Here is a 15,539-nt window from a genome sequence, read left to right as displayed (position 1 = left end):
AAGGCATATTAGTAGACCTGATAATACTTGATTTTAAAGCGCTTTGAAATATTTTGGTTTCGGACGTAATTACTTTGTTTTACAGGTTTAATATTTCTGAACAGAATAGTTCAAAATTTGATTTTCAAATGTTTTTTTTTCAGTTACCAAAGAAAGACCATGAACAGCACACGTTGAACCGTTTCATGTAACTCGAGGCTTATAGGACACTCCACAAAAATTTGCTCGTGACCGTATCAGCCCTCAACAAGGTATGAGTAAAATGCTCCTCACGGCGGGCGAAACGCTTCGGTTGTGGTTACTATCGGCTCTGGTGGTTCACGGAGCGGTGGCCGGCAATCCGGACGCCAAAAGACTGTACGACGATTTGCTGAGTAATTACAACAAACTGGTACGACCGGTGGTCAATACGTCAGACGTTCTGCGAGTATGTATAAAGCTCAAGCTGTCACAGCTGATTGATGTGGTAAGTAAATGGGCCGAAAGGTACCAGAATGTTACGAATTTCTGTACGCAGGTATAGTCAATGTAGGTTATAGTTTATTTTAAAAATCGAATTTTTCTATTTTCTCAGAAAACTTCGAGGAGATTTTTTCGGGTACCGCTAATTTAAAAAAAAAATCATAACTTTTGCCACTAACGTTCCCAGAAATAAACAAAAAGTCGGGAGCCCTGACTTTTCAGAATAATTTTTGGCCTGAAAAAAAAACGGAATAATCATATATCCTATAGGATGGCGAATCTATTATTACTCATCACAAAAATATCGGCGGATTAGGTTGAAAACTTTGAACTATCGGTTTTAAAATCAAAGTTGAAATTGGGCTAGACATTAGACTTATTGGAACTGGACTAGAAATTAGAGTTGAAATTGGGTTTGAAATCGGACTTGACATGGGTATTAAATTATACTTGAATTTGGACTAATTTGGGCTTGAAATTTTATTTCAAATTGAACTGGATATTGAATTTAAAACTGGATAGGACTTAAATTTGGAATAATTCAGATTGAAAGTTTTATTTGCAATTACCAATGAAATCGGATTTAAAAGAAAATATGAAACCCTTATGAAATTGGACTTGAAATTTTACTCACGGTGTGCAACTACGGACAGTCTACCTAAGCTAAGAAATTGGACTTGACTTGACTTTTACTTGAGATTTTAATTCAAATAGACTTGAGCTAGCTACTGCTTTGAAAGTGTAATCAAAATTGGAATTAAAATTGGAGTAAAATTGGATTTGAAATTAAACCAAGAACTATATTTGAAATTAGACTCGAAATTGGAATTCAAATTTTGCTAGAAATAGAACTTGAAATCAGACTTTGAATTTGACTTAAAACTGGAATTAAATAAGACTTTAAAATGGGCTTAAAGTCGGTCATGCAATTAGACTTGAAATTGAACTTGATTCAATTAGACTTGTATTCGGACGTAAACACGAAATAAGACACGATGTTTACCCGAAAAAAAGATTGAAATATTTCGTCTGCCTCTCTCATACGTTTTACAGAAAAGATTCTGTTCCTTTTTTTCTCTTTTCCAGTTCCGTTTTTCGAGTTTTTTTCCATTCCGTTTTCCCTCATATTCTTCGTTTATTTTGTTTCACTTTTTTGTTTTTCTTCCTTTTCTTGTTTTTCAATCAAGTTTTTCTCATTTTTTTGTAATTTTCATTCCCATTTTCCGTCTTTTCTCTTCCTCTCCTGTTTTCTTTTCCAGTTTTCGTCTTTTTCTAATTCTCCTCCTTCTGGTCTTTCGTTTCTTTTTCGTTCGTCCCATTTTCCTTCTTTCAGATGCCCCATTTTGTCTATTCTTTTGTTATACGTTTAGAGCCAAAAATCTCTCTTTTTTCCCCTTTTCTCTCAGGTTTTCCTTTTTCAGCTCCCATTTTTCGTCTTTATCCCGCCAGTTTTACTTTTTTCTTTGGTCAGTTTTTCCTGTTTTCCTGCCATTCTTTTTCTGTCTCATTTTCCCTTTCCATTTTGTCCCATCTAATTCTCTTAAATTCCGCTTGACTTCTTTTTCTTTTTTTTCAATCGGTTATTTTTTACTCTCTCGTTGTTCTATTTTCCCTTTTGGTTTCTCTTCCGTCTGTTCCGTTTTCCCACCTTTTCTGTCACATTCTTTTTCTTTTCTATCTACTTGTTTCGTTTTCCCTTTTTCTACCCGCTTATTGCTTTTTCTCTTCTTTTTATGTCCCGTTTTTGCCTTTTTCCATTCTGATTTTGCGTTAGTCGTGCTTCCTCCATTTCCTAGCTCGTTATTTTTCTTTTTTAGTTTCGTGCCTGAAGCGAATTTTTCACAGGATGATAGCCACAGATGTGCTGCACAAACTGAGCATAACTTCAGGGGCGTATTTGACATGTTTGGACACGTAATTGTAAAGATAAAGACATCAAATTTATGAATGAGCTCGAAATTTCTTAGAAAAACTCGAATAACTCAGCACTGGCACGAATTTTTGAAGCGAAATTTTCACAGGATGATAGCCACAGATGTGTAGTAGTAGTAGTAGTAGTAGTAGTAGGGGAAAGCCACCATCATTTCAAGGACTTGCCAATGTATGTGGGTAGAATTACAGTAGATCCAAATTTGATTATCAAATGAATTTCACACTAATGCTGTTACAGAAGGGCCAAAAGGGATTGGGCGGACCCACAAGCAGAGGCACTTGTGCGCATTCCGGGGTTATAAGAGTCGCCTTCCAGCATTAGGATCCTTCCATGTAATAATCAATTTCGCTATACCAACTTTAACCCACGTGATGATTTGTTTGTTTTGAATTGAGAAGTGCCATATTTGCTTCAGACCTTAAGGATTCAGGTTGGCAATCCACTCCGTCATCCAGCCTTCCACATTTATGATATCAATAATAATACTGTTAATATATGATATGATATTAAGATGAAATGTGGTATAAATGATAAAAATAGAACAATCTCACCAGCAGTCCTTCGTATGGAATAGAGTAGCGTCCTTTGGGTTCCATAAATGCTTCTTATTTAATTTTAATTTTTAAAAGTTAATTTAATTTTTCATTCTGGTATCCATGTGCAGTATTAAAACTCGTTTTGGCCAGTTTTTACTATATAGCAGGAGATGCTTCATAAGCTAAAACGAAAAAAATAATTAAAATAACTTATTAGGCTTACCTATTAGCTAGGCCGTGTGGCTCCGCCGTCTGCCCAAAACCGCGGTTTTGAGACCAGGCAGCCGGGAACCACCCAGCAACGCACCTCCTAGCTTGGCTACTCAATAGAGCATTACCAGGTATGGCCACGTGGAGGCGCTAGGTAGGGGCTTGGGATGGCTAGAGCTATATTGGACGCTCATTTGCCTTCCCCATTTCATACCCAGGATGATAGCCACAGATGTGCTGCACAAACTGAGCATAACTTCAGGGGTGTATTTGACATGTTTGGACATGTAATTGTAAAGATAAAGACATCAAATTTATGAACGAGCTCGAAATTTCTTAGAAAACACTCGTTAACATATTTCTACTTTTTTGATTTCGTCTGTTCTGTTCTTCCTCCTATTATGTCCTACTTTTGCTTCTTTTCTGTTTCTGCTTTGCATTATGTCTTTTTGTTCTCGTTTTCTATTTTCTCTTCCTGCTTTTTTATTCAATATTCTTCCTTTCTTGTTCGGTTTCTTTGTCTTTGGTTTTTGGTTCTTTGGTTTTTTGTCGTTTTTCTTTCTCCTTTTTGATTTTTCTTGTTTACTTTCCCGTTATCCCTCAATTTTGGTTCAGTATCCTCTTTTTTGCCTCGTTTTCTATTTTTTTCTCCTGTTATTTCCTTTTCCGCTTTTTTTTATCTCTTGACGTCCCGTTTTTCCTACCATTATGTAACGATTTTCTTTCGTTCTTCATTTCGTTTTCGTAAAAAGGACGCAAAAAACGAAGAGATGAACAAAAAAGTTAGAAAACCGAAGAGAACAGAAGAAAAATGAGAAAAAAGAAGACAAAAGCTATGAAGAAAACGAAGAAAAAGGGTCTGGAAACGAGAAAAAATGGAAGAAAACTATCACGATTGAAGAAAAAGGCAACAAACGGGACAATCAAAGAAGAAAACATTTGGATGCGGGACAGGAAAGGAAGAAAATTAAAAAAAGGATGAACGAGAGATAAAAAAGGGAGAAGCTGTAAAGAAAACAAAGAAAAGGGGTCTGGAAATGAAAACAAGACGAAAATAAAGGAGAAGAAAAGAATAGCGAAAGAAAAAAAGTAAACCGGTAAAGGAAATGTGATCAAATGGGATATAAAATAAGAAAAAATGGAACGCGAAGCTGGGACAGAAAAAGATGAAAAACGAGGCACCAAAACAAGGAAAAGTGCAACAGGTGAGATTCGTCTAAGAATGAAAGGAGATAAAAAAGACGGAAATTCTACGTACGTAATTATAACGTAAAGAAAGGAAAAAGAAAAGATGAAAAACGAGAATAACAAAAAAGTAATTTAAAACATGAGAATAAAGCAGGACTGAAACAAGAAAAACTGGGATATGAAACGAAGAACAACAGAACAATGAAGCTAAATACAAGGGGTCAGAAAAGAGTAAAACGAGAAAAAAAAGGAAAAATGGAAGTAAGAGTAAGAGCGAAAACAAAAAACGGTACAGAAAAGGAGAAAAATGAAACATTGGGTGGAAAAATGGGATTGGAAAAGTAAAAGTAATGTAACAAAATAACAGAAAAGAGGTAAAACCAGAATAAGATGAAGAATGTCAATCCTAATTTCAAGTAAAGCCTCGTATTCATATGATTTGAAGTCAAACTTCAAGTTCAAATTAGTCGAAATTCAAGTTTAATTTACTGTCTAATGTCAAGTACAATCTCATGTCCGATTTTAATCCCAATTCCAAATTTAATTTAATTCCAATTTTAGGTTTAATCCAATTTCTAGTCTAACTTAAAATAAAAACTTCAAATTCTGTTTTAAGTCTGATTTATTCTAGATCTCTAAATAACTCTATAGAATTACTCTAAATTTGAGTCCAATTTCTAGTCTGATTTCAACTCCAATTTCAATTCTAATTTCTAGTTCAATTCCAACTCTAACTAGCAGAGTTCAATTTCAACTTTGATTTTAAATCCAATTGCACCCGATAGTACCGAGTTTTCAACTTTATCGGTCGGTATTTTTGTGATAAGTAATAAAAAAAATATTCGCTATTATACGATTTCTTCGTTTTTCCTGGTCAAAACTTTCTTCTGAGAGATCGGGAACCCCACCTTATGTTTAGATTATGTTTAGAAAACAAATGCCAACTAGATCGCAATTTATTTGTTATTTACACCAAAAAAAAAGTTTCTTTAGGTTCGAAAAGAGTTCTTTGATTCGATTTGATGCGAAATTCATCCAAACTTTAGAAAACGAGCCCAGCTTAACCAAAACGTGTTATAAATTAAGAACGGATCTTATGTATTTTTCAGAATCTCAAAAATCAGATTATGACCACAAACCTTTGGGTGGAGCAGGTAAGAGTTTTTCTTTTATTTTTTTTTGAGGCAACCTTTAATAATATCCTTTTTTGTTTGTTAGATCTATAGCGGTCAAGCTTATTCTGAAACTTTCCTTTCTTAGAAGTGTAAATGTTTATTGTGAAGACGGAAAATTTTATGAAAAATATGGCATTGTGGACCGTGGCAAACATTGACCGGGGCGGTTGTAAATTGAGCCCACAAGTCAATCTTCCCAATAAACAGTTTCCACTTGCATGTTTTTTCATTTTCCTTTTTTTTGCAAAATCGAACCATTTCCTCTAGCAAATCTTTGCTAGTTTGTTTGATGTTCATACGGGTTAAAAGTATTCTCTTATTTTTAGTCCTGGTATGATTATAAACTGCGATGGGAACCGAAGGAATACGGTGGCGTCCAGATGTTGCACGTTCCATCGGATCACATCTGGCGGCCGGACATTGTGCTGTACAATAAGTGAGTAAATTGATTACGAAAATTTCTTTGTTCGATACGAATAACATCATGCAACGGGAACACACGGGAGGATGCTGTTCTTGTAATCATAGGAATTTTATGTTATGAAATCTCATTATTCTGGTCAAGCTTTTTTGTAACGTAAACCACTCTGTAAGCACCACTGACAACCGCTGTTGTTCAAATCTGCTTCACAGACTCTGATAGTTTAGTTTTATAGTTGCTGAATTCGACTTTATCAGAACATTGGAATAAACTAAATGTCTATAATCAAGTTTTGTTTCTCTATTGTTTAAATTACGTTCTCTGTTTGTTTTATAAATATATTTTAGTCGCAAGATAAATTAAATTTTATTAACAGTGAAGTAAGCTGTTTTTAAGTTTTCCGCTATTATTAAAAACAAATTACATCATTCAACTGATTGTTTGTCTTTTCATTCCCTTTTTCCATAATTTTAAAATTATTCGTTGTTGTTTTTAAAATACTAACTAAAATGAGACATAAACAGAATTCTTAAAATCAATTTAATTCCATTCTTAAATTCATGCGCCAAATCTCCCCTTTCGATGCCTTAAATTGATAATCAAATATCATCAGCGCGGACGGTAATTTCGAAGTGACATTAGCGACAAAAGCCACAATATATTCAGAAGGTTTAGTAGAATGGAAACCTCCTGCCATATACAAATCATCATGTGAAATTGACGTAGAGTATTTTCCATTTGATGAGCAAACATGCGTATTGAAATTTGGAAGTTGGACATATGATGGTTTTAAGGTAGGTTTTTGGTAATTTGCAATTTAGGTTTCACTTGGATTCGTCTTCATTAAAAAAAAATTAGCTTTGCAAAGTATATTTCTTAGCCCCAAGACTTCTGTTATATATTCTTCAATTTATAATAAAACATTTTTTCCAAAAACCAGACACTAAAACATGTCACATAATGGTTTCCCCTGTAAATAGTAGCTCATAGTCATTGTATAGCTAAAAATTTACTATATTCATTGCCAATTGATGAGCTTTAGCCAAATGCACATTCCACAGAATTAGTTCCGCATTATCATTTGTTGTTTCTCGAAGAACCCAGGTATCACCTCATTTATTTTTGCTACATTATGCGTTGATTTACTTTACAAAAAACAATATGAATCCGATTATTGTTTCATGTCATTTGTGACTTTTGAAAAAATTGGTAAAGCATAAATCATAAAATCCCACCGATCATAGTGGGAGGTAGCATCAGTTCACGTCCAAAAAAAAACAGATATGCTACGGGTGAAATGTGAAAAAAACAGCAGTAAAATACATTGTTAGAATAGTACATCCACTAGAATCGGTGTCAGCTGGCTTGTTTGTCAAAACACTACTACTATCCTAAACACTGTAAAGAAAATTGTAAATAATTGGTTGGGGGAGATTTTTGCCAAATATATAACAGTGATTCCTTTTTATCGACTAAAATATGCACGTAATTTCTAGTTCAAATAATAATAATAATAAAAAAAAAACAACTCAAATGTATATAGTAATTAATCGCAGTTTTGTAATACTTTTGTTTTAAATTTTCTATTCACATGCTTTATAAATAAAATTATGTGTTCTCCCTTAAGACAAATGATCATGCTCATTTATACTTTTATTGCTTCACCATAAGGCTTTGGTTTTGTTCCGTAGGATTTTCACAAATATGATTTACAAGAACGTACACTATCAATACTAAATGTTCTGATCACCCGGAAGAAAAATGTACTACATATACATATGTAATATATGATGATAACCGAGAGAAGTGTGCATTGTGTGTACAGAAATTCTATGCTGGTAAATTCTGTGTCATCTTTTGATATTTAAGCTCAACTTGAGTTTCACTGCCAATCCGGATGACATTTTTTGCATCTGATGAGAACTCGCACACAGTTGTGCTGCTAATGATAAGTAACCTTATTACTTCCCCGTTGTGGTTGATAAAGCTTCAATTTCCACTGATGAGATTTTGTTTTGCACTGAATAAATCTGTAATATGAGTTTTTTGCATTGTATTATCTGCTACGTAATTTATAAAATAATAATACGAATTTTATTATTTTAAGTTTCCTATTCATTTTTTTCAATCTGGCTTTATTTTCAATTATCTGACAAAGGCTAAAAAGCAAGGAGTGACCAAAAATCTCGCTCTCGTCACATCTGAGATTTTTCTCCAAAAAAAAAAACAAAACAATAAATTTAAAATTTAAAAATAAAATACTATGTTCCATATTTATTTTTTATCGTGCAATATAAGGCGTATACATTCTTCCAATCGAAGAAGGCGGCGCATGGTTATTTTCAAATCTGCAGTACTAGAGTTCAACTTTTTTTTTATTTTTTATTAAAAATAAAAAAATCTCAGATGCGAACTTCAATCGGTCTTCAATCGTTGACTAATATTGTGATTTACTACTATTATTTATTTTCTTTCAAAAAAAAATGGTGTCCGAAAAAAAAGATTTTTTTTCTCTCTCTCTTTGGTTCAAATTTCCATACACACTATCATTGCTTTTGAGGACTTTTTTCACTATTCTGTGCGTTTTTTCTCTTCACAGTGCTGATGGTCATTATGAGGTAACCCTAATGACTAAGGCAACAGTATATAATACTGGTTTGGTTATTTGGCAGCCCCCCGCCGTGTACAAATCGTCGTGTTCAATCGATGTGGAATATTTTCCATATGATGTCCAGACATGTGTCCTAAAGCTGGGAAGCTGGACCTATGACGGGTTTAAGGTGCAAGAACTATTCTTATCTACTCAAACAAAAACCGTATTTGTTATGATTTAAATGAACCTGCAAGTTAGATTTAAAAAAAAACGTAAAAAATGTTTTAGAATGCCGTGCATTACGACAATGTTTTACAAACGATAATGAAATTTAACTATCGTTTTGATTTATGACATGTTAGTATTCTTATTAGCCACTATTAACCAACTGACAGTATTGCAAAGCATTTTATATAACTATGAGTCCAATTGAGTTTTGATATTAAATTTGAAATAGTATTGGCATTGCTGTTTGTGTGAATATGAAATTTGATATTGCTACATGATTAAAAGTGCATCTTCTCGTTACAAAACCAACAATACTCTTGTGCGTCGTTCTCAAATAGATGAATGATTTATATTTTTTTGATTTAGACATATTTTTAATGTTAGCATATTTGTTTAATGATGTAGTTGTTCGCCTTTTTAAAAAAAATCTCAACTTGCGCATCCAAAACATAGACTACAGGGTCATTCACTATAGCATCCTAGCATTGTATAGTCGCTTTTAAATAATGTAATGTTTTGGCACATATAGCTTATTAGATGATATTATGATTGAGTGGTGTACAACCATTGATGACTGGAAAGGCATTTTCAGCTGCCAAATGTTGGTTTACCGAATACTAATGTCAATCCGTTAAACTTTCTCTCAACCGGGGTGTTTTTAAGGATTGTTTATCAAGCAATTCATTTGCGTTATTCTGTTCTACGGTGTTTAATGTTAAGAGCGATGTGGTTAATAGAAAAATTATAATATTTAACAATTCACCGACATGGATTTAAATACACAATAAAGAAATATACTGCACGAAAAATAAACTGACTTGATCGACCTCATGTTTTTGTCTTGACTTATTAATGAAGTCAGATATATGAATGATTTCTTATAACGATAGTCTTTCCAAGAAACTAAGGACATTGCGCGGCTTAGCTGCTTCCCTTTGCATGTAGAATGAATCGATGTGAGGACTCGGATAAGCTAACTTAGCTAAATTCGGTAGACTAGGTAAACTCAAAACGATGTGATTTCTGCAGTGGTCTGCTCTTCCCCCGAAGTTACGAAAGCTTCCGGCGGCGAGTCGCCGGCAACTCTCGCAGCCTGTGGCCTTTTTGCCTTTAATCATCTATAAAATGTCATAAAATGCCAAATAACTTTATGCTAAATGATCTTATATAATTATTCTGATACTATTTGAGTCCGAATCTTTCGATCCGGAAAATATAAATGTCCGTTCAGAATTCAAGAAACTGCGGACATATTCCATTGGCCAGTGTCTGCGAAGATGTTTAATCTTTGTATTAGTTTTTTATTTCTTACATTGCATAATTTAGCTCTAAGATGTTGTACATAAAAGAGTCAGCCGGAAACGGAAACAAATAATTTTTATGGTCGTATTGAATTTTATTTAACTGAATAAAAACTTCTGGCTGTTTGCAACATTTATCTAATCTGATTAGAGTAAAAAGTCTGCTTAAAAAATTCTTGGACATTTGCTATTATGAACTCATTTCTTAAAATTTTGCAACTTGGTCCGGTCTGATTTAACACCGACCATATGATATCGCGACAAGCAATCGAGTTGAGCAGGCGAGTCGAGCAGTCGAATCAAGCAATCGAGTCAAGCAGTTGTGTCGAGCAGTCGAGTCGAACAGTCAAGTCGAGCAGTCAAATCGAGCAGTCCAGTAGTCCCGTCGAGGAGTTGAATCGAGTAGTCTAGTCGAGCAGTCGAATTGAATGGTTTAGTCAAGCAGTCGGGCCAAGCAGTTAAGTCGAACAGTTGAGCCGAGCAGTTCATTCGAGCAGTCGAATCGAGCAGTTGAGTCGGGCAGTCGACTTGGGCAGTTGAAGTCCAGTCGAGCAGTTTAATCGAGTAGTCTAATCGGGCAGTTGAGTCGAGCAGTCTAGTCGAGCTGTTGAATCAAGCTGTCAGTTGAGTCGAGCAATCAAATCGAGTAGTCTAGCCAAGTAGTGGGATCGAGCAATCGAGTTGACCAGTTGAGTCGAGCAGCCGGTCCGAATAGTCCAATCGAGTAGTTGAGTCAAGCAGTTCATTCGAGTAGTCGAATCGAGCAGTTGAGTCGAGCAGAAGAATCATGAGTCCAGTCAAGCAGTCCAGTCGAGCAGCCGAATCGAACAGTCCAGTCGAGCAGTTTAATCGTGCAGTTAAGTCGAGCAGTCGGATCGAGTAGTAAGTCAAGCACATGTGTCAAGCAGTCGAATCGAGTAGTTAAGTCGAATAGTCCACTCGAGCAGTTAAATCAAGCTGTGCAGTCAATCAGTCAAGCAAGTTCATCAATCAAGCAGTTTAGTCGAGCAGTCGAATCGAATAGTTCAGTCGAGCAGTTCAGTTAAGCAGTCCAGTTGAGCAGTCTAGTCAACCAGTTGAGCAATCGAGCAGTCCAGCAGCCGTCCAGTGAGGTGACCGAGAATTCATTGCTACGAAAACATGATGTCCTGTCAGGATCAGGAGCCTGTTTTTAACTACCGACATGCCTTTTATGATGTCCTGTCAGAGACATGGCTTTCAATACAGACATAAGCCTCTTATATAATTAGATTTTTATGCCAAACGACCGTTATGCCCAATGTCTATTATGCCCATCGTCCATTATGCCTATCATCTATTTTATGCCTAATGTTCATTATGTCTAACGTCCATATGGCTAATGGCGCACACTCTTCGTTTTTTTACACAATATACTGAAAATGACTAAAATAATACATCGTACTTAATATCGTAATATTAATAACGCACACTTATTGATTTGATTGGTTGATTTTTTGGTTTTGGTTGGTCGATTTTTGTAAAAATATTGAAAATCGCAGAAAGAAATTGCTGAGTTATATCACTGTGAAACCGGCAGTAGGTTGTGCATTAAAATGGGTCAAAAAGAATCGAAATTGTTTTGCAATCTATCTGGAATTCTACAAGAAAAAAAACTTTGCCTTTTACATTAGTCATCAACGAACTCTCTACCGAGTTACCATCTGGATGCCACGCGCGCTGCTGACGACGTTAAGACATATCTGTTTATGAAAGCCGTTCTTGACTGCCTGAAACTCGATTATTTGAGTAACCCTGAACAAACTCTTCGAACGAGAAACTTCCTGACATCTTTAGTCAACTGCGGTCTGTTTAACGCAACAAGATAGGGTAAGGAACGAGTTAAGCGGTGTCACCTGTTTTAATCAGTTGAAAATAAATGAGCCAAAAATGCACTTTTTAATTCATATTTTCAAAATCTTTTGATTAGGACATCATCATGAATCACTTAACCATAGTTTTAATTTTCACAAACACAATTTACTGTGTTTCCGACAGGAAATATGATGAATTAAAAATTGCTGTCCAAAAACGGTACTTTTTCAGCTGCTGAAAACAATCGCCGCCTCGCTACAGCAATTCATCACATTTTTCAACACTGATTTCAGTGATTCTAAAAGTCAAGCACTTAACATTCAGTTACCAAATTACCAGTTTTTTCTATAATCTTAAGTTTTGTTACTAGCCGAAAATCTTATTATTTTATAACAAAACTGAAAATAAATTCTGAATCGATGGGACATTTGTAAACTATCGTATTGCAAAAGACTGATTCGATTCTATATTATAGGTTTATAGAATTATAGGTTTGAAATAAACTGAAACCTCCAATGGTGAAAACGTGGTTCAATACTTTCAAGAAAAATGTATGTTCATAATTAATTTTTCTTTATTAAAAACAACAGAAAAGAAGGTTTTTCAATAATTTTCGACAATTTTCTCGGTGATTTAATGAAGCAACGATGTGTTTCAATGTTATGTTGCTTTGACAACACTGTTTCGTAGTCCGTCCATGTGCGCTGCTATGTTTGCCTCTTTTGTTCTCCCACCATCCTTAGGAACAGCGAGTGACACGTCAAACTCGCAGTTTCCCATAAGAACACTGGAGAATAAAAGAGACGACGAATACCGTTTGCCGAACGGTGGTGCGGAGAGTGTATGCCCCGATAAACAATTTAGACAGATGACATTTCACGCATCTACCGACCAAAAATATCAAATCTGTTAATGCAGATGCCGATTATAGGAATAGGAGGAAATGTTCGGGGGATTTTTTGTGGAGATGTATAAAAATTCATATTTCAATACAGCTTAAAAAAGCACCTTGAGGATGAAAATATGTTCGGTCTGATCGAAATTAGTTCCATCGCTCCAACTTTTAAAGTGAAAAATCAAAGTTTTAGCTCAATAATAGTGTCTTCCAGTGGTAAAAGCTTGAAGAACTAAAGGTAGCAAGAAGTTTGGTATGCTGATACCCCCCACTTAGTGAACCCATCGCTTGTAATAAAGGTAAAAAAATCAGTGACCCGCTTAGTCTGCTTAAAACCGATTCTTTACCCTACGTGACAGCAGAAATATTCAATTTCGGCTTCTCCATCGATACTTTTGAAAGACGATTCTCCCGAAGACGTTATTTATGTGTTTTTTTGTGTTTAATTGTATTTATTCATTAAAACCACTATGCGTCTAATACTTTTTTTTTAAATATATGAAAAATAAAATCAAATTCACAATAGTTATGAGCTTCATGTTCGGAATGATTTTGAGTTCGACTGTATAAGTACCAAATAATTACAAGGTGGGGATGAAACTACTTGATAACTCCATTTTTTGAAAGACTCGAGTTACTATTGAATTGTGTGAAAAGATTTCAAATACGTGAAAATTTCTGAACTTCAAATAAACCATACGTAATTTTTCAAAAGGACATATACTTATGTAACATTAAGACACTCTCCTCGGTGTCCCTCTTTTCCATTTGTCACGATGATATAAGTGTATTTCAGTATTGTTTTTGTTCGTTAGGGTTCCCTACTAACACAGTTGTTACGAAGTAGTTGTGGCAACCGACATATGAGTAATTGTAGTCATATTTATGTTTATACAACTAAAAGTACTGTAATTGTGCTGCTTGGGGCTGGACCGTCAGTCTGTGCGTAACGGCATAAACCGAAAACCCCACATACCTCTAGTTGCGCTGATGGCCGACCAAAAGTAAATAAATAAACAAATATCATGTCCATTTTTCTTACACAAAACCCATCAAAACATAAAGTAAAGTTTCACTGCCGCTAACTAAGCTGAGGATTATGCTTATATATTAAAATCGAATGAAAATGAATGGTCGATTTCATTCATCTTTTATTTACTAACAAGATGATTTAATTTGGTCCAACAAATAATGAGTGATGTATTTAATGTTGTATATATTTTTTGAACCTCCTTAACTCAGAAAGGTGCATTCGAATGAAGAATTTTTTTATAAACAAATACAAACATTTCGAGTGAGATTGCAGCAGTATTAGTAGGGTAATGTCGTCAGCGTTGAAAATGTGTTAAGTGTGTTAAGTTTTATACAAACACCGTTGTTGTGTTTTATACAAACACAAATTCCGCCCTTTAGGTGTTTGGGTAGGGTAACGGTAAGGTGAAATGCTACAAAAGCTGTTATTGTAAAGGTCGGGCCACTTGTGTAGTCAAGCTTGGGCCAGCATAATCTTTTAGCGCAAAAGCAAAATATTTGCCAGAGAACGGCTGATGGGCACAACTTTCTGAAGGGCACAGTTCGGTTTTGACATTCAATGCAGGAGCAGTCACTGCAGTTACTATGGAAGCCAATACGGTTGTTTGCCGGTTGAGTGGAAAAATGTAAATATTGTTTAGTTTTCGCACCCCAGCCGTAAAGGAATTTAGTTATACGGAAGCGCAGTTTTGTGGCTATTTGCTGAAATATTGTCACATTGACTCAATGCTAAGATTATCTCACAAAATGATAGCTAAGAAAGCATAAAAGTTCGCTACCCTTCAACTAAATTCTTCTTTGGCTGGTCTGCGAAAACTAAACAATGTTTACATTTTTCCACTCAACCAGCAAACAACCGTCGTCGCTTCCATAGTAACCACAGTAACCACTCGTTGAAAGCTGGATTGATTTTACAAAATCGCCAAAATTTCACAAAAATGCAATCAAAAATAGGGTATTTGTATTTATATGTGCTGTTTTTAACGGAATCCATTTTTTTCATGTCTTTACATAGAATTCCAACACGTATTTCTTGGATTTTCAGCAGTGGGTCAACCTGTACAACATGGGCCGACTCTGACAATGTTTTTGTCTTCACGTAAATGCTTGCTTAAGTTGCTATTTTCAAGCGGCCAGTTCCCAGAATGATATCTTGTTTTTAGACCTTCTCAACGATGTATTTAGATTTCCGAAAGTCCTGTTGAAACGGAAGTTATAGGCGATAGGCGAATGCCAAAAGGTGGCTCAGCCACGTCGACATTCTCCTACTTTTTGCATATAATCACCGCCATAGCATGGAAACTCTACCTGTCTAGAAATAAAGGAAGTCATTTGTATTTGTATTTTACTATATTCAAAATGATGACAAAATTTATAAAATTGCGATACCTCAAGAATGATTGAATCAAAGTTTTGATTTGCGTTGATCTTCTACTAGATGAAGATCAAATAAAAACTTTTACGAAACTTTCATCGAATTACCAGTTCAATACTTCTTCTATATTAATAAAGGGAGATTATAAAACCATTGTTGTGCAATTAAATCAGTAGTCTATTCATTTTGCTGTACTATTCAGGTGATTCATCACTATTACCATGGACCATGCGTCTCCATTGTTCCACATTTTCATACAAATTCCAAGTTAAGTTTTCTCAAAAAGTCCCTCCATGATTTAATAAGTTATGAGAGAACTATTATGAAACTTTAGTGTTCGTAATCCGAAATAAAGAG

General features: G+C 35.0%; 1 protein-coding gene across 1 annotated transcript in view; it reads left to right on the top strand.

The window, feature by feature from the left end:
* The first annotated feature begins 262 nt into the window (after positions 1-262).
* LOC128739785 (acetylcholine receptor subunit alpha-like) overlaps positions 263-15,539 on the top strand; it is a 28,076-nt gene continuing 12,799 nt past the window's right edge. Inside the window, exons 1-4 of the mRNA XM_053835291.1 lie at positions 263-466; positions 5,439-5,483; positions 5,831-5,940; positions 8,525-8,705. Of these exons, the coding sequence (XP_053691266.1) occupies positions 263-466; positions 5,439-5,483; positions 5,831-5,940; positions 8,525-8,705 (540 nt within the window). The remainder of the gene's footprint in view (positions 467-5,438; positions 5,484-5,830; positions 5,941-8,524; positions 8,706-15,539) is intronic.

Source organism: Sabethes cyaneus, chromosome 1 (genome assembly GCF_943734655.1).
Source record: "Sabethes cyaneus chromosome 1, idSabCyanKW18_F2, whole genome shotgun sequence".
In the NCBI taxonomy this organism is placed as follows: domain Eukaryota; kingdom Metazoa; phylum Arthropoda; class Insecta; order Diptera; family Culicidae; genus Sabethes; species Sabethes cyaneus.
The sequence above is the reverse complement of the archived record's forward strand: the minus strand, read 5'-3'. Positions and strand labels throughout refer to the sequence as shown.